Source organism: Cupressus sempervirens, chromosome 5, assembly GCF_028749045.1.
Source record: "Cupressus sempervirens isolate cs-2001-9-10 chromosome 5, ASM2874904v1, whole genome shotgun sequence".
Classification (NCBI taxonomy): Eukaryota; Viridiplantae; Streptophyta; class Pinopsida; order Cupressales; family Cupressaceae; genus Cupressus; species Cupressus sempervirens.
In genome coordinates, this window is record NC_143122.1 from 129,699,420 (window position 1) to 129,727,344 (window position 27,925).

At 40.1% G+C, this 27,925-nt stretch overlaps 1 protein-coding gene across 1 annotated transcript in view; it reads right to left on the bottom strand.

Moving 5' to 3' along the window:
- The window catches only part of LOC149554843 (medium-chain fatty acid ethyl ester synthase/esterase 2-like), a 203,310-nt gene that overhangs the window by 56,411 nt on the left and 118,974 nt on the right, over positions 1-27,925 (bottom strand). The window contains exons 8-12 of the mRNA XM_089828856.1: positions 11,983-12,068; positions 11,641-11,689; positions 10,853-10,909; positions 10,625-10,755; positions 10,443-10,526 (exon numbers count right to left, since the gene is read on the bottom strand). Of these exons, the coding sequence (XP_089684982.1) occupies positions 10,443-10,526; positions 10,625-10,755; positions 10,853-10,909; positions 11,641-11,689; positions 11,983-12,068 (407 nt within the window). The remainder of the gene's footprint in view (positions 1-10,442; positions 10,527-10,624; positions 10,756-10,852; positions 10,910-11,640; positions 11,690-11,982; positions 12,069-27,925) is intronic.

Genomic DNA, 27,925 nt, shown 5'->3' on the forward strand with positions numbered 1-27,925 from the left:
TACTCCACCTTTAGTGCACATATCACATTATCATCCCTATCATTGCACATACTTTATTGCAAAATGGAGAATGGTCCACCTTTAGCAGACATGTAATTCCACCTTGTGTAGGTGATAGATTATCTTCTTATCACCTTGCCTATATATGCAGGCCTATTATGTACATTTGAATCATGTTCAGTAATCCATTGATGTCCACTATCAATAATATCATTATTGCATCTTAATGCAATTGTCTTGTCAATCTCTTGTGGAAGTTATCATAGTCTTTAGTTTGACCTTGGGTGTTGTGTAGTCACCTAAAACTCTAACAAGCCTCTTCCAATCTCCATTCGATTTCCACGTTAGTCTTTCATATGAGTTGGTTTCCTATATTCTCTTTTACCCTAAAGGATGAGAAGATCTGATAGAAATATTGTCATTGATGTCAAGCTATAGTACTAAAAAAATCATTTATATTGATTATAAATTTATAATTGATGATAAAGTTATAGTCCTATAAAGACTCAAAAGAAAAAAAAGAGTTGTCTATCTAAGAGATCAAACTTATGAAGCTGCTATGAGTAGCATGGCTTGAACAGTCCTGATGGCAATACAAAACTTTCTCAAGGAAATATATGCTCTTCAAGAAGATATAAAAGGAAGGCTGATTATATGTGATTGATATGTTTCAGGCAGATAGATATTACCTTTGGAAGATCGATCAAAAAGCGCATCACATTCTCATCAATTTATCAGGAAGCTTGTGTGGTTTGAGGTTAATTTAAGAGAAAGATATTATGGCATTTGAAGTCGCAAGGACTTCAAACCAAGTTCTATTTCAAATCCTTGTCGGGACTGTGAAATATGAAACATTTGGCATTTGTAGGAATGCAGAATTATGGGATTGGACGACCATGAAAACTCTTTTTGGTTTGCTGGTCACTCCGGTTATTCTATACGGATGTGAAGTGTGGGGAGGTAGTATGTCCGAATAGAAATGGCAGCAAGTAGAAAGAATTCAAAAACACTTCATCACATGCAATCTTAAAGTCAAGACCACAGTTTCGTATGAGATCCTTTTGGCGGAGGTGGGTTCCTTTCCATTAGAGGCTGTTGCTTTGGTCCGGATGATTAGCTACTTAAAGAAAACCCAAGGGCTGGAAACACATCGTTGGCCCAAGTTGATCATAGAGGAAAAACTTGTGAGGCGGAAAAGCACATGGATGAAGCAAAATGACAAATGGATGCGAAAATGGGATATCAACATCCAAACCTGCCCGGATAACATTATAGAAATAAAAAAGTTTGTCAATGAAAAATTTCGCAATATTCTGTGGACAAGACGCATAGGGCGGAAAAATCTTATTACATTAAAGAATTTAATCCCACTTCTAGTCATGATGAAAAGGCCTATATAAGAGCATCTATTAACTGGAAAGCAAAAATGTTGATGGCACAACTTCGAACTAGTTCACATCAGTTGCGATGTGAAACTGGTCGGTGGCAAGTTCCAAAGGAAGAGTGGGCAGATAGAACATGTTTATTTTGTAATATGGGAATAGTTGAGACAAAGCAGCACTTTGTCAAAGACTGCCCGGCTTACAATGACATCAGATCTGGCTATACAAAAATATTGCAGAACAGGGACTTCCACTATTTATTCGAGGAAGATCAAGTGAAGAGAGCAACAGATTTGATTACCAAACTTCAGAGAAGGAGAGACAAGTTAACCGAAACTTTACAACTGACTAGTTTCGCTCCTAACTCGGGAGGGTGATTGCATAGGTCCCATAGACTACTTTAGTCTCGTGGACGTCATTAAAATCTATCATATCATATCATATCAATCATTTGTATTCCATCAAATGCATGGGTCATTTGAATGTCAAATGCAGTGATGATGTTTGACAAAGCATTTTGGACAGAACTCAAATGATATATGGACAAGTGATGAAACAGCGATGAAGTCACAATGAATATATAAGACAACAATGATAATATACAAAGCAGAGATATATATTATATGTAAAGCATAGATGACTTTGTTGAAATTATATTCAGTGGATAGTATATGCACAAAGGAAACCGTTTCTCTTCCTCATTATAAATGGTATGAGACAAAGTCAAGCAGCATAAGGAACAATAATAAAATATTAGAGTAATAATCTGCAATGGTAAAGACGGTGCTGGAAAATAATACATGCAATTTTGAGTATCGTCAAAACTCATCTAAGTTATGATCCTTAACAAAACTTTTAATAAAATGATAAAATGATGTGATTCATAAATATATTCATTAATCAATGGAAGTCTGTCAACTCAAAGTTTGTCTGAAGAGTGTTCAAAGGTGGAAGACCAATAAGGTTCAAGCAACGCCCAGTAACAATCCACCGTGCAAGCCGATTTGTCTAAATTAAATCATTTGCCATTTTCCAATTAAAAATACTTATGAAAGAAAAACAAATCAATTACTATGTTTCAAAGAATGGATCAGCTTTCAAAACAACTGAATTACATTTACGACATTGAGATTTGAAGCAGAGTATGGTCTTGGATAATGGATAAGACTTGTTTTCAGTGATTACTTTTAAAGTGGAGTTTTCTGGCATAAGGATAGAGTCATCACATGATTATTTAGTAAAGAGAAAATGAACTCTAACATTTAATTATTAAATGTTTTTTATTAAGGAAAATAGGCTTTAAAAGGGCCCTGAAACCCCAAACATAGAAAAGAAAGTCAACAGTTAAAACGAAAAAGGAACCCAAGAGCTTGATAGTAAAACAACAACTCCCTAAAACATAAAGCAAGAGAAAGCCAAGGAAGAGCGCCAAAAACCAGGGCAGGCCGCCAAAGGCCAGGGCAGATCAACCAATGTCTCTGAGCATCTCCGCTACATTGATCTCGAGCTTGGACAACTTGCCCGTCTCCTCCTTCATTTCCATAGTGTCCTGCTCAAGGGCGATGGTGTCTTTCTTTCTAGTGCTGGCCCTGGTTCTTTTCCGAACACCTTCCTCCAGGGGCTTGTCTTTCAAATTTATACCCTATTCCTTCTCCTTGCTGCTTTGAACCTTGCCACGGTGGATGAGCCTCTTTATGTTATCATGATCCTTGAGGATGTTGAGGTTTTGCTTAGATATGCCCTGCAAGGTCTTCACCATATCCAGGGAGGTAGTGTTGAAAGCCTCCAACTTCTTGTCTGTGCTGAGTTCATCCTCGTTAACCCTGTTCCTAAGGCTATAGGTCTCCCTTTCCAACTCACTGAGTCTATGTTTGAGATCGAGGATCTCTGGTAGATCCATTTAGTTGTCCTGTAGCTGTCCACAAGGCTGTTCTTAGCATTATTCAACACATCCATCTCCGGATTGTCCCTAGCAATGTCGCTGAGGATGATCGAGGAAGGGTCTATAAGTTCTTCTATCTGGATCCTGCCCTCCTCATTCTCACGGACCTGGGTAAGGATAATGTCTCTCTTGATCCCCAAATTGGAAGTGGTGTGGTCGAAATTTCTCCAGACCACCTTCTTGTCCTTGCTAGTGATGGAGCACCTATAGGTGGAAGTTCCCACATCATCGTAACCCTGGTTGGGTTCCAGGTCGGGCTGCTGCTCAGGCTTGTCCATCGGGTTCTCCTCCATCATCGCACTTCCCTCACCCTGCTTCTCCTTAATGACTTCTTCCTTCTTCCTCTTATTCTTGGTTGTCTCCGTGGCTTCCTTGTCTCTACTGGAAGGCACTTTGATAATAATCTTCTACTTGCTCTTCCTGCTATCTTTTCCTTTTTCAGCCTTGGTTGTCTCCTCGCCATCAGCACTGTCACCCCCAGTCTCCATGCCATCGTCCTGTTCATTATACCCTTTGTCTGAAGAGGTATCTCTCCCAGTCTCAAGGGGAGTGGCAACCTCCTTACTGAAATAGGGAGACTTGTCCATACTGCGTTGAGGGGATTCGGAATCATTTGAATCTGTGTACAACTCCACCTCCTCCGTCTCAGAGGGTGAGTAAATTTCATCAGTATCACCCGAATCCCTTTTAAACCTATTGCCCTCTTTCTTTTCCTTAATTTGCTTGCTTATTGTTTTAGACTTGAAATATTCATATAACAGTAAGAGCAGCCCTTCGTGGAAAGCAGGGTTCCTCGTTTTCTTATCTTGAAATTCATGGATATTATCATTCATTGACGAATAGAGGTAAAAAGGAATGGAGATTTTAACTCCATACCTGAAGTGATTTAGCAGCACGAAGTGGTAGGTGTAGATGTGATCGAACCTGGTGTCCAAAGTTATGTATTTGATAATAGCTCTCAGCACAAACCTCCAAATGGGTTTGATAGACCTCGGGAGATAGTGGGTTCCACTTTTCGCCAGCTTTTTCTTCTCCTCCAAGTTTTTGGTGAACTCTGTCACCGCTTGCCTTGAGATTTTGCGATCTCTATAATATTTTTTCCCAGTAATGGGGATGCCAGTTACATGAGAATTAATTTCCTCCGTGATAGTGAAATCCACCCCATCAATCTCCACATTGCCCTCATTCCAATGGTTCACCATAGCTTTGGTGACCGAAGGTTTCCAGTCATGGAGACGCTCAATGTAATTGGTGATCTCCCCTTTTTTCAAGATCTTCCAGACTTTAGTTCTTCTCTTCCATTTCAAGGCCTCATCCTCTGGCTCCCGTCTATTTCGTTCACCCACCATGACTCGCTTCTTGCCTATACCTCTGAGAGCCGAAACCTAGAAAATTTTCCAACTATAGGCACCTCTGTTTTTCTTGTTTCTAGCACTTTCCTTGTCATAATGGATGCTCGACTTGTGGTGAAAGATTTTGATGACATGGGGAGTACTCGTGAGATTGTACTTTCGCTTCATAGATTTTAATTATTAAATGTTATGTCCTTAAAGAGCTATGAGTATCAGCGTTGAGGATTAGTGGCTTAAAAGGCTATGATTGTTATTATTAATTACAAAATAAAATAAAGATGGAAAGACATATCCGATTCAAAAAGGTGTTACTCTTACAACATAATAACATATATGAAAGCAAAATAATGTGAAAGTAGATGTAGATTGAAATAAGAATGAAATATATGCGAGTGGAGTGAAAAGGGCATATATATATATATATAAAGGATGAGATAGAAGGGAATATAAGAGGAATTGTGCAAATATTGAAAAGGAGATATTTATGCCAATATAGATATAGAAGAGTATACACAGATTGTCGGTGAAGGAATACGGAGCTCTGCAAGCTGTACGAACCGGGAATTGTTTTGGCTTCTAGATTTTGGTGTAGAGTTGCCAAAGCTGTTAGGTGGCAGGATTGTGTTTCTATCGCTTTATGCTGTTGCAGGATTTTTGTGTGGCTTGGTCCGGTTTGTGTACTTGTTACCCTTTATTGCTCTTATGTCGTCTACGTTATAATTTTTGTCCTTGCTTTTATTTCATTCCTTTTCTTGGATTCAATTCTTGTACAGTTGCTTTGGTTGTTGAGATCCTCATCTCTGGTTTAGTTGTTTGATGGGAGACACATTAAATGAAGCCACTAATGAGGTCATAGATATTGATAAAAAGGAAGAATTTAAAGAAACTAAACACAATAAAACACAAGAAATGCAGGTTGATGCAAATATTGATAAGCCATCTTACAAGGAGGTTCAGGATTCAATTGCTAACAGTCCACCTTCTACTGGCATTAATGGCGAGTTCCACAGAGTGTTCGAACTGGGAAATGCTGGAGATTTGAGCGCACAAACAGTCGGAGATGGACTGCGAAGCGGAAGCATCATCCAAGTTGACAATCCCAGAGAAGGAAAAGATGGTAAATCTCCCTCTTCCAGTTTGAAGACTCTCTCATTGTCTCCCAACAAAGAAATGATCAAAGCAATCAAGGGTGAGCAATCTAGACTCAGAAATGTGGCTGTTTTCTTTGTTTGCATGGATGCTAATCAGCTACCATCTAGGAGTTTTTTTGATGATTGGGTTACAAATGTTTGGGGGCAAAAAATTAGGTATTCAAGTTTCATTTTGTCAAATGATTCTAAGGGATTTGTTTATAGTGTTGTTTTAATCACATTCCATGCAAGAACGGTTATCAAAGAAAGGATACTAGAATGTAGGCCAATCTCTGTTTAAAGCCTTTCCCTGGTTGCCCAAGGGTCACCCTTCCATTTGTATGATTGCTCCAATGTATTTACCTTATCTTAGTAATTTATTTATTTATTTTGGGACCTTGTTCTATATTGAATACCCACAACACTAAAAAGCATCATCAATCTAGGTCATTTATTGTTGAGTGTGATCCCACATTCTCCCATCATTTATATTTTCACAACCAACAAACGCTAAACATCCAAATCAGCGGCATGCAGATCTGAGTTGTTTCCCATTACCGCTCAAACCATTTGGCACAAACCCAATGGAAATGCCCTTTGTCATCATGCATTCCTAGCTTGTTGAGCTCCCTCCGACACTGTAACATCTACCCACATTCCAGAGATGTGTTCTCAAATCCAGCACAACGAGTTGTGATCTAACTCCACTAACTTGGCCTAGATTACTAGGAGATAACTCCCACCACCATTGGCTTGAGCCAGAAAGGAGGCACCAACATTAGACCCGCGAGCTAACATTTGCAAGTTTGGAAACCATTATTTTGAAATATGGGCTTCAACTTTACATATTTTTCTTAGGAACATTCTCAAAAGAAATTTTGTCAGCTGGATAGCTTCTAGCCGAAGATCCAGTGGCACCATTTTCTCAACAAAGATCATTAACAAGGTACTAAACAATACCGTATTCACAAGAGTTGAAGCTTTTAGTCACAGAGCTTTTTTCATGTTCCAAAAAATTCACTGGCATACTACATTACCAACACTAAGATTCAAAGGATCCACTGGCACAATACATTACCTGAAATATTACAACATGGTACTACAAACAAAAAACGTATTTGATGTGACTTTGCAATTATCTGGTTGAGGCACATTTGAAGATCATTACATATGAACCACGACCATGGGAGTCTCATAATATTCACCTATGCTCATTCATATATAGAATAGAACACTAGAAACAACTTAATTAAATTCCAATGTGATACACAGGAATCCATATGGCTACCATAAGTCTCAGTAGAATTTGAAGCACGAGATTTGGGGTATCTACACTGCTATATGCTACAATGTTTAGACTTGTTCTAGAGTGCCTCATGAATTCAAAGATTCTAAAAGCTTTTCTATGAAATTCAATTTGTGCGTAAGATGCCCACGATTAATTCAAACTACCAAGTAATGCTTCAATTTGATCTTCTCTGTCGTAGGTAAACAATAAAAATTCAAGCTCTGAAAAAACTCAGACTCCGACTTTTAAGTTTTCCAAGTGTGATATTATGCATTCAAGAAACCCAACAATTCCACATTTGATGAAACATCACCACCAACTCCCACGATATTGGTTGCAAAAAAATGAAGGCTTCAATAATTGTTGTTTCTCTTTATAAATTGTATTTTAACACTTCCTCACTTATGCAGCAGGCTGGCTCTGATACCATGTTGATTTTCCAGCATCGCTGCAAATGTAATGGCACTGCCATATTTTTGGTATGTGTATTTCAAATGGCAGAGAGCTCTTATTTAAATGAGGGTAAGCCATGAATAGGCATGTCCCTTCACGGGACATGTCTATTCATTAATTATTATAAAAAAAAACTTAATCACATATATATCTCATATGATAAGCTTACATCTCATATATGATGAACACATGTATATAAATTATATCTCATATATAATTATATATAGGTTTATCTGACTGAAGCTACTAAACATCAATATCCCTTAATGCAATGATATTAATTGCGCTGCAACTGGAAATTGAATTCCTAGATAGAATTTTGATTAACGCTGAAACAAAAAAATATAACCTAGAAATCTCACTTCTAGGGAACTTGAATGCTTGTTTCCACTGCAAAAAAAAAAAAGACGTCCGCACCATGAAAGATTGCCCTGGATTAAGCTAAAACGCAGAGAAAGTAAATTTTACACAGACTAATACCTCTACTAGGGATAACCCTCAAAATACAAATGGAGTAGATAAGGAGGAAGGTGAAGAGCACCTTATTGCTGTCCCCAATAATAGTGATGCTTCAAATAATATTTCTGATAAACAGGAGTTCGGTCCTTTTGAACATTTTAATACTCTAGTCAATCCTCTGTTTTGTTTGGATATTGATGCAATGTTGAATCCTGGGAGTGGATAAATGCCCTCTATCGATTCTAAGGGTTGCCCATTAGGAAGCCCTAGCTATAGAGCGTCCAATAACTCAACCCCAAGCAGAAAAAATGCTTAACAAATTGCTCTTGAAACCTTAAAAGAAAGGGCTGATTTGCTTCAAAAACCTAAGGATACCAATACCTCTTCACAAGAAAGACCTCCTCTAGGTGTTGTGTCTTCAATAGTCATTAAGGGTAATGATTCATTCTTCGTAATGGATTGCTCCATGGAGACTCAGGATGATAATGGGCAACCTTTTATTGAAGTCACCAATAAAAAATAGTTGAAAAAAAGGAAAACTATGGATAAGCAAGCTCAAGCAACAACTACTACTAGTATCCCCAACAAGAATAATGATATAGCTGATTGTTTTAACAGACTTTACAAGAATCAGAAATCACCCCTCAAAAAAACTATTGATAATGTTGGACCTACATAGCTGGAATGTTAGAGGGTTAGAAATGCCAGACAGAAAGTATATAATTAGAAAATGGTGTAATGGACTGAGGAATAAAGACTTTATCTGTCTTCAAGAAATCAAAGTTACAGGTTTTCTCAAAGCTGCCAAAACATTGACAGGTTTTCAGCATTTCCAAAAGTTCCAACAAATGGTGAAAGGATCAAGGAATCAATGTTTCAGAACATTGCACAATTTTCTAACACATTAAAAAGTTACGATTAGCTCCAGAATGTTGATATAATGTATTAAAAGGGTTTTGAGGGCTCCGTCACTCTCATTAAACAACAAAGTATTTCCAAATTCCAAACATGCCTTATCATGAGCTCAATTACTGGCAACCTTATCTGTGATTGCCACCATCATTTATGCTCTATATTGTGAGATAATCTGACTACATTTTCTATTTGAGGTTTCTTGTCTGCCAAATGGTTGGTCTTGAGCCCTTTGTTGTTTCATGTTGTTGAATTGTTGTGTATCGAGGAAGGGTTGTGACTCTTTCGAAAGGTATTAGTTATGAAAAGTTGTCTCTTCCAAAGGGCATAAAGGATGCAAGGTTGTGAGTCGTGACTCTCTTGAAATGTTGCAATAATGAAAGGTTGTGACTCTCCCATCATTAAGATATAAATGGGAGGGAAAGTAATTTTTTGAAGGCAGGGAAGGACTGTCATAAGGAAGGTAATCATAGTAAGTCCTACGTTAAGAAATAAGACAGTTCTGATCTGCATAAAGGGAGCATGTGAATTAAAGAATAATGGAAGAAGAAGGAATTAACTTTTAAAGGGGCAAAAATGATTGAGAGCTGTGACCCTTTCAAAGGGTGGTGATTGTGAAAGGGTGTGACAATTGAAAAGGGTGGACAAGGTGAAAAGGTGTGACCCTCACAAAAGATATAAAGGGAGAAGGATCAATATGGAATGGAATTGGAAACCTATCTCTTCTTTTAATCCACAATGATCAATATTTAAGAGGAGAGGATAAGAAATTCAATCCATCAAGATAAGAGATAGATGTCTGAATATAAGCAGCAGATCAGACTGCTATGGAAAATACCAGGCTTATTTACTGATGTAATGCATAATGATTTGAATGACTATGATTGGTCTCTAAATTGTTAGGATTGTGTGTGTTTGTGTTGGTGTGTGTGTGTAGTATACTCTAGCCGTTAATCACTCGCTATAGCCCCTTAAGAGGATAGGTCAGTGTTGTGTAGGGAGAGGCGGAGTAAATCCTCACAAGGCAGGTGAATATTAAGATGGGATATGGACAGGGTCCTGAAGCCTTGAGGGAGCCTACTTGTAGATTGGTGTCAAGCACCCTACAACAAGTAAAACCTCTTTCTCCTTAGCATTGATGTTTAAGAGAGAAGTAAGGAAACATAAGTATGTTAATGGTCAAATGTATTTTGAATCATTAATCTGATTTACATGCACCGTGATGTATGTTAATCATTGGGAATTGACAGCGTCATAATAGGAAACATTACATAAACTCCAATTTCTTTATATGCATCGAGTGTTTGATACCCCAAGTACCTAAAGGCTAAAATTCAGAAGAGTCCACGGGGTTTTGAAACATATATACAAGTAGGTTCAGACAATAACTTACCAAGGAGTCAGTAGTAATAAACTCAAAGTCTCTAACAACTTTAATCAACGTGCTTTCTTTTATGTTCCTTTGGATATTTAAAACAAATGCTAAAGTTAAAATGGCTTGTTATTACCAAATAATAAACATACCAGATGCTACCTGCATTTAGTCCCTCAAAGAATGCAAGATGCCCTCCATGTGATGTAGTGGCAAGAACTACATTTTTGTTTAGCCTTCAACAAACAAAGATTAAGCATTTATCAAACAATGTAATGAAGAAATTAAAAACAAACAATTAACTCCAAAAACAAACTCATTGCAGCTATACTACCTGCATTCATCCCATGGAATAGCCTCTCGAGTACAAACGGGATCATCCAAAGCACTTATGCATAATAATGGCACTGATACGTTGCTCACAAAATAGGCACTGCTACACTTGCGGTAATATGTATCCACCGTCTTCATAGTAAAGAAATAATAATTCTCATCAGCTGTTTTATTTGTATACAACTAAATAGGATAACAAAAGCAGGCGAGGCTTGTACAAAGGAATTACCGCATATTTACCAATATGACAAGTAAAATATTTGTCAAAATCTCTGATAGAACGTGCCTGTCAATCATGAGAGAATAATCAGCACATATAACTGAACAACAAGAAAGATAACATAAATGACACTTTTCCTTTCTTTGATAATGTCAGGAACGATAATTATTTTGCAGTCTTTCTTAACATGCTCTGATTTCACATTGAATGTGTATTCATTTAATATTACATCGATAAGTTGTAATGTCATAGTTTAGCCATTATAGGATTCATTTATTGGTGAATAAAGAAAATAAGGCAAGCAATTGAGACAGTAGTTTTCCTGCTTTATCTTACTATTCCTATTCTGCTTTATTTTGTTTGTCAAACATGTATATATTAATATTTCTATTTTATTAGAGCCCATTTTCTGACTTTTATCCTCCACTCTTGCCTCTTTCTAATGGAAAACTGAAGAGATTACTAAAACAGAAGAAACAGAATAAGGTAATGAAACTTCAAGCAGATTCTTAACATAAAAGCATCCATTCTCTAATTAGCAAGGTTAATGTTAAAAAGTACTCGAGAAGGTGAATTTTCTTTACCTAGAACAAACTTATCTTTATGTTAGTTTTTGCCCTTCTATTTTTATTAGAAGACTAGCTAGTTTTATGGTTCATGAAATAGATACACTCAAATATACCAGTTCCATCAACTGCGCCTAAACGAAAAAAGCAAACAGCACAGAATACAGGGAATGATTATCCAGCTAGTGAGTATAGCAAAATAGAGACTGCCAGTTTTCCTATGTTTCTAACCTTTTTTATGCAATCCCAATCTGCAATCTGTGTATGGGTGCTCTGATGCCTGAAAATTAAGACAAAAAACCCAGAGAAAATTACTCCCAAGAAGCTTGCAACAAGGATACAGCTAGAGGTGAGTTTCATAAATGAAATTAAAAATCTCAAGCTTTAAATTCTATTTAATAAAATGGAAGGAAGGTGCAAAAATCCCTAACTATGTTGGCTATCAAGAAATTAAATAACTGCTTGAAAAAATGAACTAAATACAGTACATGAAGCAAGATCTACACTGAACCTTTTATTTAAAAGTTTCATTGAAAGAAGAGATACAAAGCATAAAAGTGTCCAAATACCTACATCTGAGCATAATCCCGAAGACCAGTAGCCAGAGCCTTGTTGTAAAGCCTTTGGACAAACCTTCTATTTATAAACCGATCACCTATCTGGCAACCAAAAAAGACAAGAAAAGTAAAGAATGAATTCAACTAAGATTTGTTGCAGATGGAATTCAGGAAATAGGTAAGAGCATTCATACCCCAGAATCAATTGCTGGGAATATATTTCTTTTCATCATTGTTTTCATGTACATTTTACTATGTTACATATTCAGGTTCCTTCTTGAGTTCCTTTCCAGACCTCTCTTATATATTCAAATCTTCATTCTCGTACTATCTTCTAAACCTTTCAATAACCTCTCTTATAGAAATATTAAGACAGCTTTCCCTAACAAAATTCATGATTCTATGCTCAAAAAATATAGAGAAATAATTTACATACAACTATCAGTCATAACACCTTTAAAATGCTAAATTGTAATGACTAAAGAGTCACCCTTTCATGTTCTTTGCGACTTGCGTCTTATTTTAACAGTCAGTTATAAGTACCATTACAACCCATTGCTTTAAAAGCCAGAGTTGCATTTACACTAAACCTTTTAGATACCTTTTGTTGAATAGATGTGAGTGCATGTTCTAACTTTTATATCTATTACAGCCACCATAGCATAACTATATGTGCTTATATTGTATAATATATATAAGGCTGATGATTATCGGGCCTTCTTTTAAACAATGTTAAGAGGTTGTGGTTTCATTAACTTGATGTATATGCCTTTTCTGTATGTATTTCTTATCAAATATGATTTTATTTTCATTTTTGTATATCCCTTATGAATGAAATCTCCTAAAGAGTATTAATTGTGTGTTTCCTTGTATTAGTGTCTTCTCCTTACCAAACTGTAGGAAATCTTCCTCAAACTATATCTATTGAATAGAATGTGCTTGTGTTTTGAAATGCTACAAGTTTCAAATTATCCCGATGAGAACAAGACACATCTAGGGGCAGCTAACTCTCATCCTTAACATATCCTTTCAGACACCGGGCCAACTATAAGGCTAGACCATTCTTCTACTTCAGGCTATGCAAAACCTAGGCGGGTGGACCTCAGATTCAATTTATATAGTACCAGTGCTAAACATATTCTTGAATCTATTAGCAGCAGATTTAACCCTTATTTCTCCTAATGACTCATGTAATAACATAGATCTGCAATAGCTAAATGCAAGACAATGCAATTCATAAGCTGAGTGAGGGCATTTTGTTCTAACTCTTCAAACATAAAATATAAAGATGATTTGAATTTGATATGATTTTATGTGGGTGGGAAAAGTGGATGAAAACCAAGTATAAACAACAAGCTAATGATCCTATAGCTGATCAGTGTCTCATCCATTGGGCAAATTCAAAAATCTCTCTCATGCATATTTGGACATCTAAGACACATATCCTATGCCAAGATTCTAGATCTATCCATTTAACTTGTAAATTGGATATCAATGCTCAATCTAAATCTCATTCTTATTTGATATTTGTTTACCGCATGGGGTAAATAGATTAATGCATACAGACAATTAAACAAGAACATGTAACAAAAGTACTCCTTTTATTCGCATATATGCCGAAGAGATTACATAATGCTTATGATGATGATTACAATGATCTCAGATGGTGTACATATACTTTCCGAAGAACCTTCCCAAAGGGGTCCGTCGGCTACATAATAATTAACTACATGCTAATCTACCCGTCGGCTACACAATCTCTACCGACGACATCATCCCCCCCCCCCCCCAAAAAGAAAAGTCGTCTCCTGGCGACTTCAGGACTAACAAAATAGGAGACAACAACATACAATATAGAAATAATATATACTAGAGAGGAGGTTGCATCCCTGAAGAGTTCTGTTGCCGGCACAATTCGTACACTTGATCTGTTCGAATGCGCAAGTCCTTCTGCGTCTGTGTATTGACCTCTATGGCTTCCTTCAGAAGAAGCGCTATGTCCATAGCCCGAGCCTTAGCTATTTACAATTCTTGCTCGGCCACTTCCTTATCCCGCAAAAGTGTTGCACGCTCTGCTACCCACGTGCCTGCTGGCTGGCCAAGTCCGTAGTTAACTTTTCTCTATTCTCCCTTTCTACTGTTAGAGATCTCTCAGCTGTAATCTTTTCTGATGCTCTGTCCGCCTCTGCGTACCTATGAGCATAATAGAATTCTTTGTACAACTTGACTATCTCATATGCCAGCTTCTCCATCGAAGCGCTACGAGGTCCCAGCTCAGGCTCGGTAGCCCAATCAGCCAACATCTCTGGTGTCTCAACTATTGGCCAACCCCTGTCCTCAAAGCAAGAGCAAAACCGCTTAGGACAAACTCCCCGAATATAAGCCTAGATCAAATGCAACTCTCTCCGATGAGTCAAAGCCTATAATGCAATGGTGTGTCCTTTCTTCAACACAACTCGCATGGCTCTAAGGTAGTCCTTGCATCTCTCCTCATCTAACCCATAATCCTCCTTCGCCACATCGTCCATCGTCCACTCCCCATCACTATCCATCTCTACCACTCCTGCGGTAGCCATGTACACATTTGGTGTCGCCTCCTCCCTGGGCGCATCCTCGAATTGTGGAACTGCCACCTCCTGTGGCTCCAATACAGCAACTGGTCCTGGAGAGACCCCTCCATGCCTCGGGGACTGAATGGATGGACTGACCTCTATAGGAATGAGTCGGAACTGCTGCCGCAGGAATGCGCTCGCTCTATCCATCACCTCCATCTTCTTGGGCTACTCTGTCTGTGTCAGCTCAATATTCTCATCTTGTGGTGCTAGTTGTATTGACTGTGCTGGCTGCACGTCCACCAACAAGGAGGATGAAATAGTGACCACAGCATCAGAGCCAATCACATCTAATCAAACCTGAGGTTCGAGCTCTGGCGCTGGTAACTCTACTATCTCTGGAGTTGGCTCTGCTGGTGCAACGAGGTCTGGCAAACAACTCTGGGAAGGTATGCCCTTGGTCATGGCCATAGGAGAAACAACATCCACCGCGGCCATTGGGAAAACATCTGCCGCTATCCATGGGACAACATCTACCACCACCCGTAGGACAACATCTGCCAGCATCAGTGGAGTCATAACGACTGGTGCATGACGCTGGCCAAATGGAGGAATGAGTGAAGTGGTGGTGGTTAAGTGCACCAAAGTTGGCAACTGAGGAGGGGTGAAGAATGTGGACTTGCTACCCACTGCGTCGCTGCTAACTTCTGCAAAAGTACTCTCTTCCTCAGACTCAGCCCTACTGCTCTCTAAAGTGTCCTCCCGTCCATTGTCAGTGTATTCGTATGCCTCTAATCCTTGGAATACATTCTTCTACCCGGTTGTTGTTCCACCTGTGTCCAAATGTCTCCAATAGAATATTAGAGGCTCTCTTGGCACCAACTTTCCCCTCGGTGGAACCTCAAAATCATCAAGTGGTTCCTAATTAACTACTGCCTCCAAGAAAAACCCTATGGCATGGTGCGGCATGAAGAATGTCCGATGTTGGAGTGTCATAAACTCCTCCATCTTGTCGAGGACAGTGGCCGAATCGTACACTATGTCATTCATGATGTTGTTTATGAATGCAATCTGCGGCAAAGCTATATCCGATGCCCGACTTGCCCCTATCAACCTGCTTTTGATGACATCCAAGATGCATCTCTAGTGGCCCTCCTGAATAAAATCTCGCCGAAGCCCTTTACTATGAATGGCGCGCTACCCCTACCATTCTATAGGCCTCTCCCTCGACCTAAAGCAGAAATGACAATAATCAGGCGGGGTGGTCAGGTTGTTCCAATACCGGGGGTTGGTTTAGTGGTTCCAATACCAGGTTTGGCACCCTTTACCACTAACTCCATTTCCTCCGGTGTAAGGTCGCGGCCTACTAATTTCACCCAATATTCTTTCCGTTCCTATGATAGCTTGCAATTCATAATCTCCACTTTCCGACCTCCCTGGCCAAGGATGCCAAAAACCTTAGTGAAATCCTTCGGTTTGAAAGAAATTGTCATGCAGTGCTTCTTGTACAAAAATGTTCTGGTTCTTTTGTTCCTATTGTACGATTCTATCATGGTTCGCAAAACCGATTCAAACAATCGAATGGCAAATACTGGAAGCTGTATGGCCCAATGCACCTGAGCTCGTACCAAAATTTGTTTGATTACCTCTATATCCGGAGTTTCTTGCCACCATTTCCGACACTCGCTGCCATTGAGTCCTTCAAACTGAACCGTAAGGTGTGAGAGTTCAGCCCTTACTTTTTGCTTCTTACTGCTGGATGATGATGGCCCTGCAAATCGAATTTCGGAAGCCAAGACTCTGGCATTCTTCTCCATATTTGTCTTCAACTGGTTCTTCCACTGCTTCCTTTTCCTTGCGGATTCTATAACGGCTTTTTGCGTTGCCTTTATAATGTAGGGTTTCTCTTCTTTTCTTCTGTCTTCCTATGGATAATACACTCAACATTTCCTTTAACTAGCGGCTGGGAAATTGCTTGTCCGCGGAAGATTACTTGTCCACAGGATTTTAGAACTTAGGCCATAGAAAGTTTGTAACCCAGCCCATCATGAACACAACCAATGAAAACATTCTTTGATATCCTGTCCTTCCAGAGCTGCATCGATTGCTCTTTCCCATACTTCGTCCATCCCAAATCAAAACCCCACTCCTTTTCACTTAAACCCCAACAGAATCCAAACTACAAGTTGTTGTAGTATAGTGGTGAATATTCATGCCTGTCACGCGGGTGACCTGGGTTCGATCCCTGGCAACGGCGCCAAATGTTTACCACATGGGGTAAATAGATTAATGCATACAGACAATGAAACAAGAACATGTAACAGCAATACTCCTTTTATTCGCATATATGCTGAAGAGATTACATAATGCTTATGATGATGATTACAATGATCTCAGATGGTGTACATATACTTTCCGAAGAACCTTCCCGAAGGGGTCTGTCAACTACATAATAATTAACAACTACATGCTAATCTACCCATCGGTTACACAATCTCTACCGACGACAATATCCTCCTCAATAAACTTGTAACCCAGTTGGTTTCTCTGAAGCATTTACATAACTCATTGAATTATAAGCAACAACAAAACAACATACAGCCTTAAGGGACTGCAACTATGACCTAGACTCTTTGTTGAAAGATCATAAAACATTGCAAATCACTGATAAAGGAGACAAGATCTAAAATGAAACTCAACACCTGCTATTCTTTGTATTGATTTCCTTGAAATAATAAATGAAAATGTATGAAATAGACTCACAAAGTACCTAATAAACTAGACTATACAATAAACATATGCTATCATACAAGAGAGAAAATGGTTGAAATGAGAAACTGATGGGATGGGAAGTGGGTATCACAACCAAAGCAAAGCTTCATGGTCTGGAACAAGCACATCCTAGATCTTTCCATTCAGATTTCATCAATTCCAGAGCCAATTCTGCTTCAATTTCCAATTCTTGACTTTTCCCTACTTTTTCCAACCTACAATCGTCTCAGAGTGAAAAACTGGAACCCCTACAAAGAATGAGAAAGAGAATGATATAGAGGAGAGTGAATTCTCGGGTCTGTCGTGCATCTGACATGTGTCCACTTGGAAAACATCTCCTAGAAGTGACAAAGCATCTCTCTAATCTCTCTCTGCAACTGCATATCAAATCCTCAATCATTTTGGCCTCCAAAAGCATAAAATATCTCAGATATTTGATTGAAAAGCATAACTGATTTTGATGCCAGATCTAAATTCAAGCCAAAGGCAAAAAATCAATTGAAATGACCTCTAAAGGAAAGAAAAACTTATCAAAATCACTTTTCTCCACATTCAAGCTTTAACAAGCTTTAAAATCTGCCCCCTAACCAATTTTGATGCTTAATGATGAAATCTGCCCGTTCTGCTGAATATGCCCTAGAAAACATAAATCTTCTTATAGAGCGAACCAGTGAATATCTATGCGAAATCTGACCTCATATTTGGAAAATTTATCTCGTCCCATTCTGCTGAAAATGCCCCGAAAAACATAAATCTTCTTATAGAGAGAACCAATGAATATCTGTGCGAAATCTGACCTCATATTTGGAAAATTCATCTTGTCCCGGTTCCAACGGTATATAATATGCCTATATCCGCTTATCAGGAACTCCCAGAATCTTGGTTTGAAGAATCAGCTCCTGCTATGGCTTTGAAATTGCAGTTGGATAAAAATTTAACTTTTCAAAAGTTAAAACTATAGCTTTACATCCAAATCTTATTTAAAATTTGACCCATGTACTTTTTTGAGGAGATAATTAAAAAACAATATTTTTTTGAACCTGGTACCTTTTGCCCTCCTTTTATCAATCCGGGTCAAACCTGTTTAACCGCTGGTGACACGTGTCAATTCTTGATTGGCCGGATTTTTGCTTCCCTGTATGACATTCACCACGTGGCAGCCACATGTCTGTCATGTGTCACTCACTGATTGGGTCACCATGTCTCGTGATGAGTCAACCTCATGCCACGTCATCATGACATGGCAACCACGTGACATGTGTCACCTATTGCCACCTCAATATGCAGTCACCAATCCACATCAGCGCCAACTCATTGCCACGTGTCACTTTCTGGTTGGGTCGCCATGTCTCATGGTTAACAGTCGAGCAACTTCGTTTTGGCGACATGGTGACCACCGTCGGATCTTCCACGTGTCACCATCCTGATTGGGTTGCCATGTCGTGTGCTTAACAGTCTAGCAACTTCGTTTTGGCAACATGGTGACCACTGTCGAATCTGCCACATGTCACCATCATGTGTATCATTGAAATCTGCACCATATCACTTGGTTGCCACATCACTATGCCAAGTCATTAGTCTGAGCGGGCCCCACGATCTCGCCAATTTTTGAGTTTTCCAACAAATTGCCATGTCGCTTGCCAGAAAACCTCCCATTTTCCAATGGCAACTTAGCGACCACCGGAATCCAACCCTTTTTCAGCGATTTTCCACATCACCACCTTGATTTGCATGATTGTTCAAAATATATCCTACTTGCCTCCAGCTGTCCAAGTCAGGCCCACCACACAAGTTTGCCTTGTGTCTCAAAAGGCGTGAGCCTTTTAGACACTACCAATTTGTGTGTTGTTCTATTTAAACACTTCAAACCTTATGTAAGCAAACAATGTGGGATAAATGTTTTAGACTAGAACAAGCAACCCACGCTAATTTCACTTCTAGTTCAGCCATTTAATCAGTATATGCCAATACATTGGCCACTGGTCAGGATGGAAACAGCAATGGTGGAGAGCATCCATAAGACCCTATCATTCAAATGCCAAAAACCATATTCAAACAGCCTACTGCCTTTCGGCATGAAGCTCCTCTGTTCTTACATGGGCGGCTTTTCCATTCAATGCAGGGAGTTGATTCTGTATATTCTCCTTAGCAAAATACTTTTCCTATAACATCTTCCTCAAATTGCATGGAGGGGCAACTCATTTTCATAGTAAACATCGAGCCAAAGAAAAACTTGATGCCTAGATATAGACACGTCAACTGCCTACCACAGGGAATCCATGAGATTGTGGAGCTCTAAGTATGCACTCTGGGTCAAACCATGTTTGGAGATATGTGTGAAAAACATCATTGGCATTCGAGGTTGCGGCTGGATCTTTGTGACAACATATTCTACTTTGCATGGCAATTTCCCTGTGTCCAACATGCCTCCTTTCTTTGGCGTGGTCCTCTATTTTCATAGTGGCTCCTACTTTTGTGTTGATATCTTTCTAGCTTGAATCCCCCATATTTCTTTTGCACACGCACTGCCCTATTCTTCTTCCTACATGGTCTTGCTTTAAGAATTTTTTGATTGATTTGTTGCTCTTCACCTCTGTCGCCTTCTCTTTCACGCCATGGTCCTTTCAAATGCCTGTGCTACTTCTCCTTGACGCTTAACAAATCTGGAGAGTGTTGCTTCTATAACATCTGCTCATCATGGAGATTAATGGTGGAAAATGAAGTGAATTTCCACCTCACAACTCCTCATTCCCATGTGGCTTCTTAATCCTCATGATCAGTTGCGCTGTTTTGTCTTGCAGATTTCCTTTGGTTTCCTCTTGGCAAAAATTTCTTCCAATTCAGCTTCAGCGTTGCCATTGCTTGACAATTCCTCTTATGCAAACCTTTGCCCAAGCCATAAGTTTCATCTCATGCTACAACTCTTCTTCACTGCTTTCGTTCCTCTCCATGTACTTCCCCTACTCAAATTCCCTCCACTACTCTTCATACACAACTTTGTAATTCTACCACAAATCAGTAAGGGAACGACTTTACCAATTTGTTATGTTTCCAAAAAAAAGAAGTTGCCTCCATTTTTTACCGTATGGATTAATTAAGCAACGCACACAGCAAATAGACACGAACACGAACAGCAAACAGCAGAACTCTTATTATTATTCGCATATACCAACAGTACATTATGCTTCGATGATATATTATGATGATAAGATGAATACAATGCTTCCCGAAGGGGTTATAAATACTTTCCGAAGAACTTTCCCGAAGGAGTCCGTCGGCCACATACATGTCGTTACATAAAAACCTTTCCGAAGGGATCCGTCGGCTGATACACAATTTCCTTTCCGAAGGAACCCGTCGGCTGATACACAATTTCCTTCCTAAAGGGACCCGTCGGCTGATACACAATTTCCTTCCCGAAGGGACCCGTCGGCTGATACACAATTTCCTTCCCGAAGGGACCCGTCGACCGATACACAATTTCTACCGACGACATCATCCCCCCCAAAAAAGAAAAGTCGTCTCTTGACGACTACAGAACAAAACTCAAACAACTAATACAACAATATTGATCATCCATATTACTTTCACATTCATCCCGTTGCATCTATAGCCTTTGCTAACACAATACTGACTCTTCAAGCTGACCTTGATAGCCACCTGTGCTGCTTTCTCTGCTTCCAACTCCTCGGTACCCTGAGCCTAGTGTTGCTGCATTGCCTCCAACTGGATGATCAGCTCCTCCCGAGCTCTCTACGCATCCACCAAGACAGCCTCACGGCCAACACTTACTCTCAGTGCCTCTAGTACACAGACACTCCATGCCTGCAGCAGCTCCAAGTCTTCTCGATTGGTTAGACTCCCACGATTGATATCTGCAACGACTGGGGGTCGAGGGGCAGCGCCCCTCGCCGCCAAGACCAAATTAGCACTCTGAAACTCACACAAAACTGCACAGAACACACCATTTCTGTCATTTTTTGCCGATTCTGCACTCTTTCTGGAAACCACGGATGCGTCCCCTTCCCTTTCGCATCATCTGTCACTCATTCTGAACAACTTGATTCTGTCGTCAATTTTTTTTTTTTTAGAAAACCTCCTGTCACCCTTCTGTGATGAAATCCATACGGCTTCAATCTTGACACTGTCTGCTGATTGCATATGGATGCCTCCTTCCTGCACATGGGTTTTGATGAAACAAATTTGAAGGCGTCTTCACTATTTCAATCTTCTGGAAAAGCCGTACTGCAATATCCTCCAAAGTCTTCAAAATCTGTATGATGCAAATTAAAATTTGGCTCCAAATTCCGTACGTTATCCTTCTCAGGCTCTTTAAAAAACCGTACACTACCACAAAACCGTACTACCATCTTGAAAACCATACCACATTTTGGATTGTTTGAAACCCGTACACCATAAACCATACACCATCCTTCAGATATCAAAAACCATACGGTACTCTTCTTCCTTCAGATATAAAAGACCGTACGGTATTCTCCTTCAAGTGTTAAGGACCATACGGTACTCACCTTCCCTCAAGAAGCCGTACGGTACTTACCCCTAAAAATAGTACGGGCTCTTTCCTCTGAAAACCGTACGGCACATTCCATCTTGTGAGAAATCCATACGACACTCCTTCACTGTGAAATCCGTATGGCACTCTTAAAAACCGTACACTGCACTAAAAAAACCGTACATCAAATATGAAAACCGTACGGTACTTTTCCCTTCAAATATGACGGCGTACGGTACTTTTCCTTGAAAGCCGTACGGTGCTTTTTTCTCTCTTTTTAAAAAAAAAATTATTTATTTATTTTTATTTTTCAACAGCAAAGTCAGTTTTCCCTTTGACTGTTGGCATCATCGGTCTGCAATGACGAAGGGGTCGCTCGAAGGTCATTCCCTGACGCAGAAGTCTTCCTTCCGTGGTATACCTTCAACTTCGAGCCATTCACCGCCTGAAGCACTTCCTGTCCATCCAAAGTCCATAATTTTATTGCTCCATTGTCCCCTACTTCCCAAATCTGATACGGCCCGACCACTTAACTTTGAACTTGCTTGGTTTGATCTTATTCCGATCATCGTACTTCAACACCCATTGTCCGAGTTGAAACCTGCTATGCCTGTTCTGTGTCATCTCCATATCGCCCAGTTTGTTCCCGAAGCTCGCTACCATGGACTCCGTTAGCTGCCCCTTCTGTCCATCAATAACATTTTCACTCTGTACTGCTACAACTTTTATTGAACCCTTCCTCTTTGTTGCCTGTGCAGACCGTATCATGTGTCTTCCTTGCTGCCGGTACCTTTTTGCTATATCTGTGGTTCAACATAATACTTTCGTCCTGCGCAGTCGTACAGTAGAATCTTTCCTCCTTTTGAGTTCGTACTGTATGTTCTTTCCTTCAGCTTCAGTCATACCCGTGTTTCCTTCTTCGGCTTCTATGTGTTGCTTCGAACATTCATTTCCTCCTTCGGCTTCTCCATGTTCCTTCAGACATTCATTTCCTCCGTCGGCTTCTCTATGTTCCTTCGGACATTCATTTCCTTCTTCTTTCTTACCTTCGTCGATCCTTACCATATTACAACTTGGAAAAAGCTCGTAATCCTCTATCTGCCAGTGGTAAAGACCATTTACTGAATCCAGATCGTCATCTCCTTCCAATCGTAGGACTCCCTCCTGATCGGGTTCCATGCTCTGTCTCCTCTCATCGTCTTCTCCTTCAGAATCCGACAATAGAGCTTCTTCTCCAACCATCTGAGTGTGTAGATCGATGACATACCTCCGCCCTTTGCTTTCAAGTGATAAAGTATTTTTCTTCCAATCGTGCTTCGCCTTTGCTTGTATCAGCCACCCCCGACCCAGAATAGCATCGTACCCTTTCCGCCTGAGAGGAATCACAACGAAGTCCAACAGGAATGGTTGTGTTCCAATTGTCACTGGTTGCGCTGTGAGTATTCCCAATGGCTTGATTCCATGTTGATCGGCTGTTAATAACTGGAAGGTAGCCGGCCATAATGTCGGCTGTCCCAACTTTTTCCAAGTGTCTTCAGGCAACACATTGACACCAGACCCTCCGTCCACAATTGTTTCCATCGATACAGTCCCGAGAATTCCCATTTCGACGATTGCTGGATGGCGTTCCGATGAGAGGGCTAACAACATCGGATCTTCTGCACTTGCGCCACTTTCCTTCTCTTTTTTGTCCACTGTACTTGCTCCACTTTCCTGCTTCCTTCCATGTTCTCTTGGTAGTTGAGCAACGGAAACAATGTTTGTGAGTGCCGATCGGAGCTGAGGCATAGTGAGCAATAGATCACTTATCCTGACAGGTATCTCGGCTTGCAAAATTTGCCAGACAATGTTCTGTTCTACACAGTTCCGTATGGAAGTACTCAACGTGTCCTTCAGGTGTGTCATTTTTGCCTGTGTTGCTTTCTGGATCTCTACCCGTGCTTCTTCTAGTCTCTTCTTTTCTTTCGCCGGGTCGAGGTACACTTTCGCTTGCTTCCGTGTGATGGCCAAAACCTCTTCTTCGCCCGTCCTGACGGTGATTAAGTTTACTCCCGACTTCGGACACCTAGCATCTTCATGATCACCAGGTCCACACCATCTGCATAACAACTTCGGTGTGTTCGCCGTTGTACACTCTCGGGCGAAGTGACCCCACAAATTGCATGCCCAGCATTGAACAATTGGCCGACCATTCGCATCATACTAAATTCGACTCCTTCCGCTTGTATTGTTGTTATTTTAATCGTGCCGGTTGCTTCTGTATCCACCCGATGTGGCACCTTCCGTACTGGTGTTCCCGTTCCCTCCTGACGGGATGTCTCTTGTGGCAGGAACACTTGCTGCGGTGTCCTTGTTTTTAAATTGAAAGGGCATTCCTTTACCGAGTGTCCCAGGATCTGGCAGATTTCACAAAATTGATCTTTCGGGCAGGATCCCTTCGTATGGCCTTCTTTCTTACACTCCGTGAACCATAGGTCATTGCCCTTAGTCTCCTTGTTCATGTTTTTGAATTCCTTCATCATCCGCATCATATCCTTCTGGAGGGCACAGACCTTCCTATTGCTTCCCTCGTCATCGCTACTATCCTCTCCTAAAGATGCATCGTCATTTGAATTGGACGAGCTGTTCTTCTTCTTCTTCTTTGTCTTCTGGTCACTTTCGAGGTTCATTGCCCGATTGTACGCTTCAATGTATGTCGATGGTGGCACGATCTTCATCTTTTTCCGCAGCTTCGGGTGAAGGCCTTCAATGAACCATCTTTTCTGGAGCCCATCTACCGGTTTATTCTCCATTTTACTGATTAAGTCCTTCAACCTCCTGGCGAAGACCCGTACTGTTTCATTCTTCTTTTACTTAGTATTGAATATCTCCGCTACAATTTCATTATCGTCACGCAAAAGTTGAAATTCTGCGATGAACTCCTTAATGTTATCCCGACTATTTAATTTCTGTGGATCAGCATCAACAAACCAATCAATCGCAACACCCCGTAGGGTAGCGGGAAATTGTCGGATCCATTCGTTTGTATCTGTTATGCCATTTGCCCTCCAGATCGTTTCACATGTTTTACAATGTCGAATGGGATCAGCTGCTTCATCACCATCAAATTTAGGCAATTTTACCTTCGGACCTGCCATTATCACTATATGTTGGGGGTTTTGTTGTGCACCTGCGCTGTTTTGCACTCCCGCGCTGTTTTGAACACCCGCGCTGTTCTGAGCTCCTGCGCTGTTTTGAACACCCGCGCTGTTCTGCACACCTGCGTTGTTCTGGACACCCGCGCTGTTCTGCACACTTGCGCTGTTCTCTACACCCGCGTTGTTTTCTGCTTCCACGTTGTCTTCAACACCCGCGCTGTTTGGTGAAGAAGAGGGTTCGTCAACCGAAGCTGTTCGTTCCGGAAGTATATCTCAGACGAAGAGGTCACTCCACACTCGTGCTCCGTCGGCACTCCGAGCCGTGCGAGTCGATCTCCTTCCGTCAGGATTCTCTTCCCGTGGCGTATGCAGGTTCAGAAACTCCTCCCTTGCTTCTTCCACCAACTCAAGCCGTCGTCGAGTCTCCTTCAACAATCCTTCCACGCTCTTGTTTCCGTCGGCAATTTTTTTGAAATCTCCTTCGACGCTCTGTCTGCTGAGTCAAAATTAAATTTTCCTGCGCAACACGTATGTCATCTTTTTCTTTCAGCTTATTCTTATCTTTGTTCAACTGATTCGGCATTTAATTTATATCCGCCTGCCTGCGTACCAAGTCCATCGGGCAACAGTGCCAAATGTTTACTGTATGGATTAATTAAGCAACGCACACAGGAAATAGACACGAACATGAACAGCAAACAGCAGAACTCTTATTATTATTCGCATATACCAACAGTACATTATGCTTCGATGATATATTATGATGATAAGATGAATACAATGCTTCCCGAAGGGGTTATAAATACTTTTTGAAGAACTTTCCCGAAGGAGTCCGTCGGCCACATACATGTCGTTACATAAAAACCTTTCCGAAGGGATCCGTCGGCTGATACACAATTTCCTTCAGGAAGGAACCCGTCGGCTGATACACAATTTCCTTCCCGAAGGGACCCGTTGGCTGATACATGATTTCCTTCCCGAAGGGACCCGTCGGCCGATACACAATTTCTACCGACGACATCCATATGTCATAAATAGATTCTATGGCTTCCATTACAAAGACTCTATCCATAAAATAGAGCATACTAAGTTGTGCCTTGTTTTGCACATGCACCATCTCAATTTCCTTGAGGAGGCTTTTATATTATAACACTCGGTTCGATTTTTGGTATTTGCTTTTCACATGAAGGAATTAAATTGTTCCCACTCTGTTCTGAGAGGTTCTTTAGAATTACTTATGTACTTATCTAGCATGGAAATTTTCTGTCCAGAGACATTTTCCTATGTTAACTTCCAAATTTTAGTCCATGTAACAATTAAATGGTATTCCAAGCTTTTCATTAATGACTCTTGCATTGAAATATTCATTATGTGCTTTCTTCCTTGCCAAGGCTCCTCTCCTATATGGAACCTTAATCTTTTTACTCCACCCTCATTGATCAATCCAAAGTTCAGATTTCTAAACTCTCAATAAATCACACAGTGGGAATGAATCCTCCTTTTTTCAGATAGCAATACTCTTATGATTTCAAATCAATCCATCAATCAGAAGCAATCAATCGGACCCCAAAATGGGTCCGGCTAAAAAAAATTTCATTTTCGAATAACTGACACTTCAAAATGATCCAATGAACATTTGGCATTGATTTGAATCAAGTTCAACCATTGAACAATCAATTAAAACTCATTTTGACTCTTTTTTACTTGTGATTTTCAGAGAACAGGGCATGTCGGCTAGCTTTAAAAACTGATCCAAACACCTGACCTGGCTCTAAAATCAAACATATTGATTCTCTATTCCACATACTTACATCTTGTCGAATCTCGTCTCATGACGAATTCTCAGTCAAAAGATATTGACTGTCAAATTTGCCCTTTCAAAACTGCCTACACGAAAACATGTTAGGAAACAATAAATTGTGTTCTGTTCTGGCTTCGAGAACTGGGCAAACTAACACTTGGGGAAATGAATGTTGGGGTGTTGGTTCACTGTCATGAGGACAATATGGATCTGTGAATAGGGCTCATGACGAATAACTGGGCGAAAATGGGGCTACTCAGAATTTGCAAACTGGAAACACTGGTAAAAAGGTGATTTTTGCAAACAGAATTGACTTGGGAAAGTGCATAGACGGATTTGTCAAGATTTGAAAATTGGCACACTTGAAGTATTATCAAAGTAGAAAAAAACGGTACAATCCATTTGATTTCACCTATTACAGATGCGGAGTTATGACATCACGAACAAGGGTACTGACAAATCTACACTTCTTGACACCAGTAAAAAGCTACAAATTGCATTTGGAATTGCGTTCGAAAACTGATCAAACGGATTCATCAAAAGCTTAAAATTGAAACATAGCAAGTTTCCAACCTCTAAAATGCAATGCAAAAGCTAGGTCAAAGTTATAACAAGTCAAACAGGGCTTCCCAAAATTCTGAACAATTTGCATCAACGTGGCAACAGTAAATGACCAACTTTGAGGGATTTAAAACCTAGTCAACAAATTTGAAACGACTCAAAATCAGAAACATAGGCTCTCTGGTATGGACACTAAACACTCCCAAAGCGGCGAGTTATGAAATGTTATTGGGTGCAAGATATTCAATTGCAAACATAGCCTCCTATCATTGTTTGACACTTGAGCAAGAATGCAGATTTGAACATTGCTCAAAACAGAACTTCACAAAATGGCTCGGAATGGCAATTTATCTTCATGGGACGAGTGGACACACTGAATGCAAGGTGCTAGAAGCATTAAACACCTCTTAGGCCTCAAATGGACAACCGGGTACGCATGCATCAAAAAGCACTTATAAGGCTTAATTTTTCAATAGTACTCAAAATCGAGGCTTCACTTTTGAGTCCCAACAGAATGTATATAAACTTGTAATGTTATTTTGGTGCTATGTCTGATATATCTGCTATTATTGCTTGCAATCCATGGTTTTGTATCTAATATAACTTTACGTGCTTGCAACCTA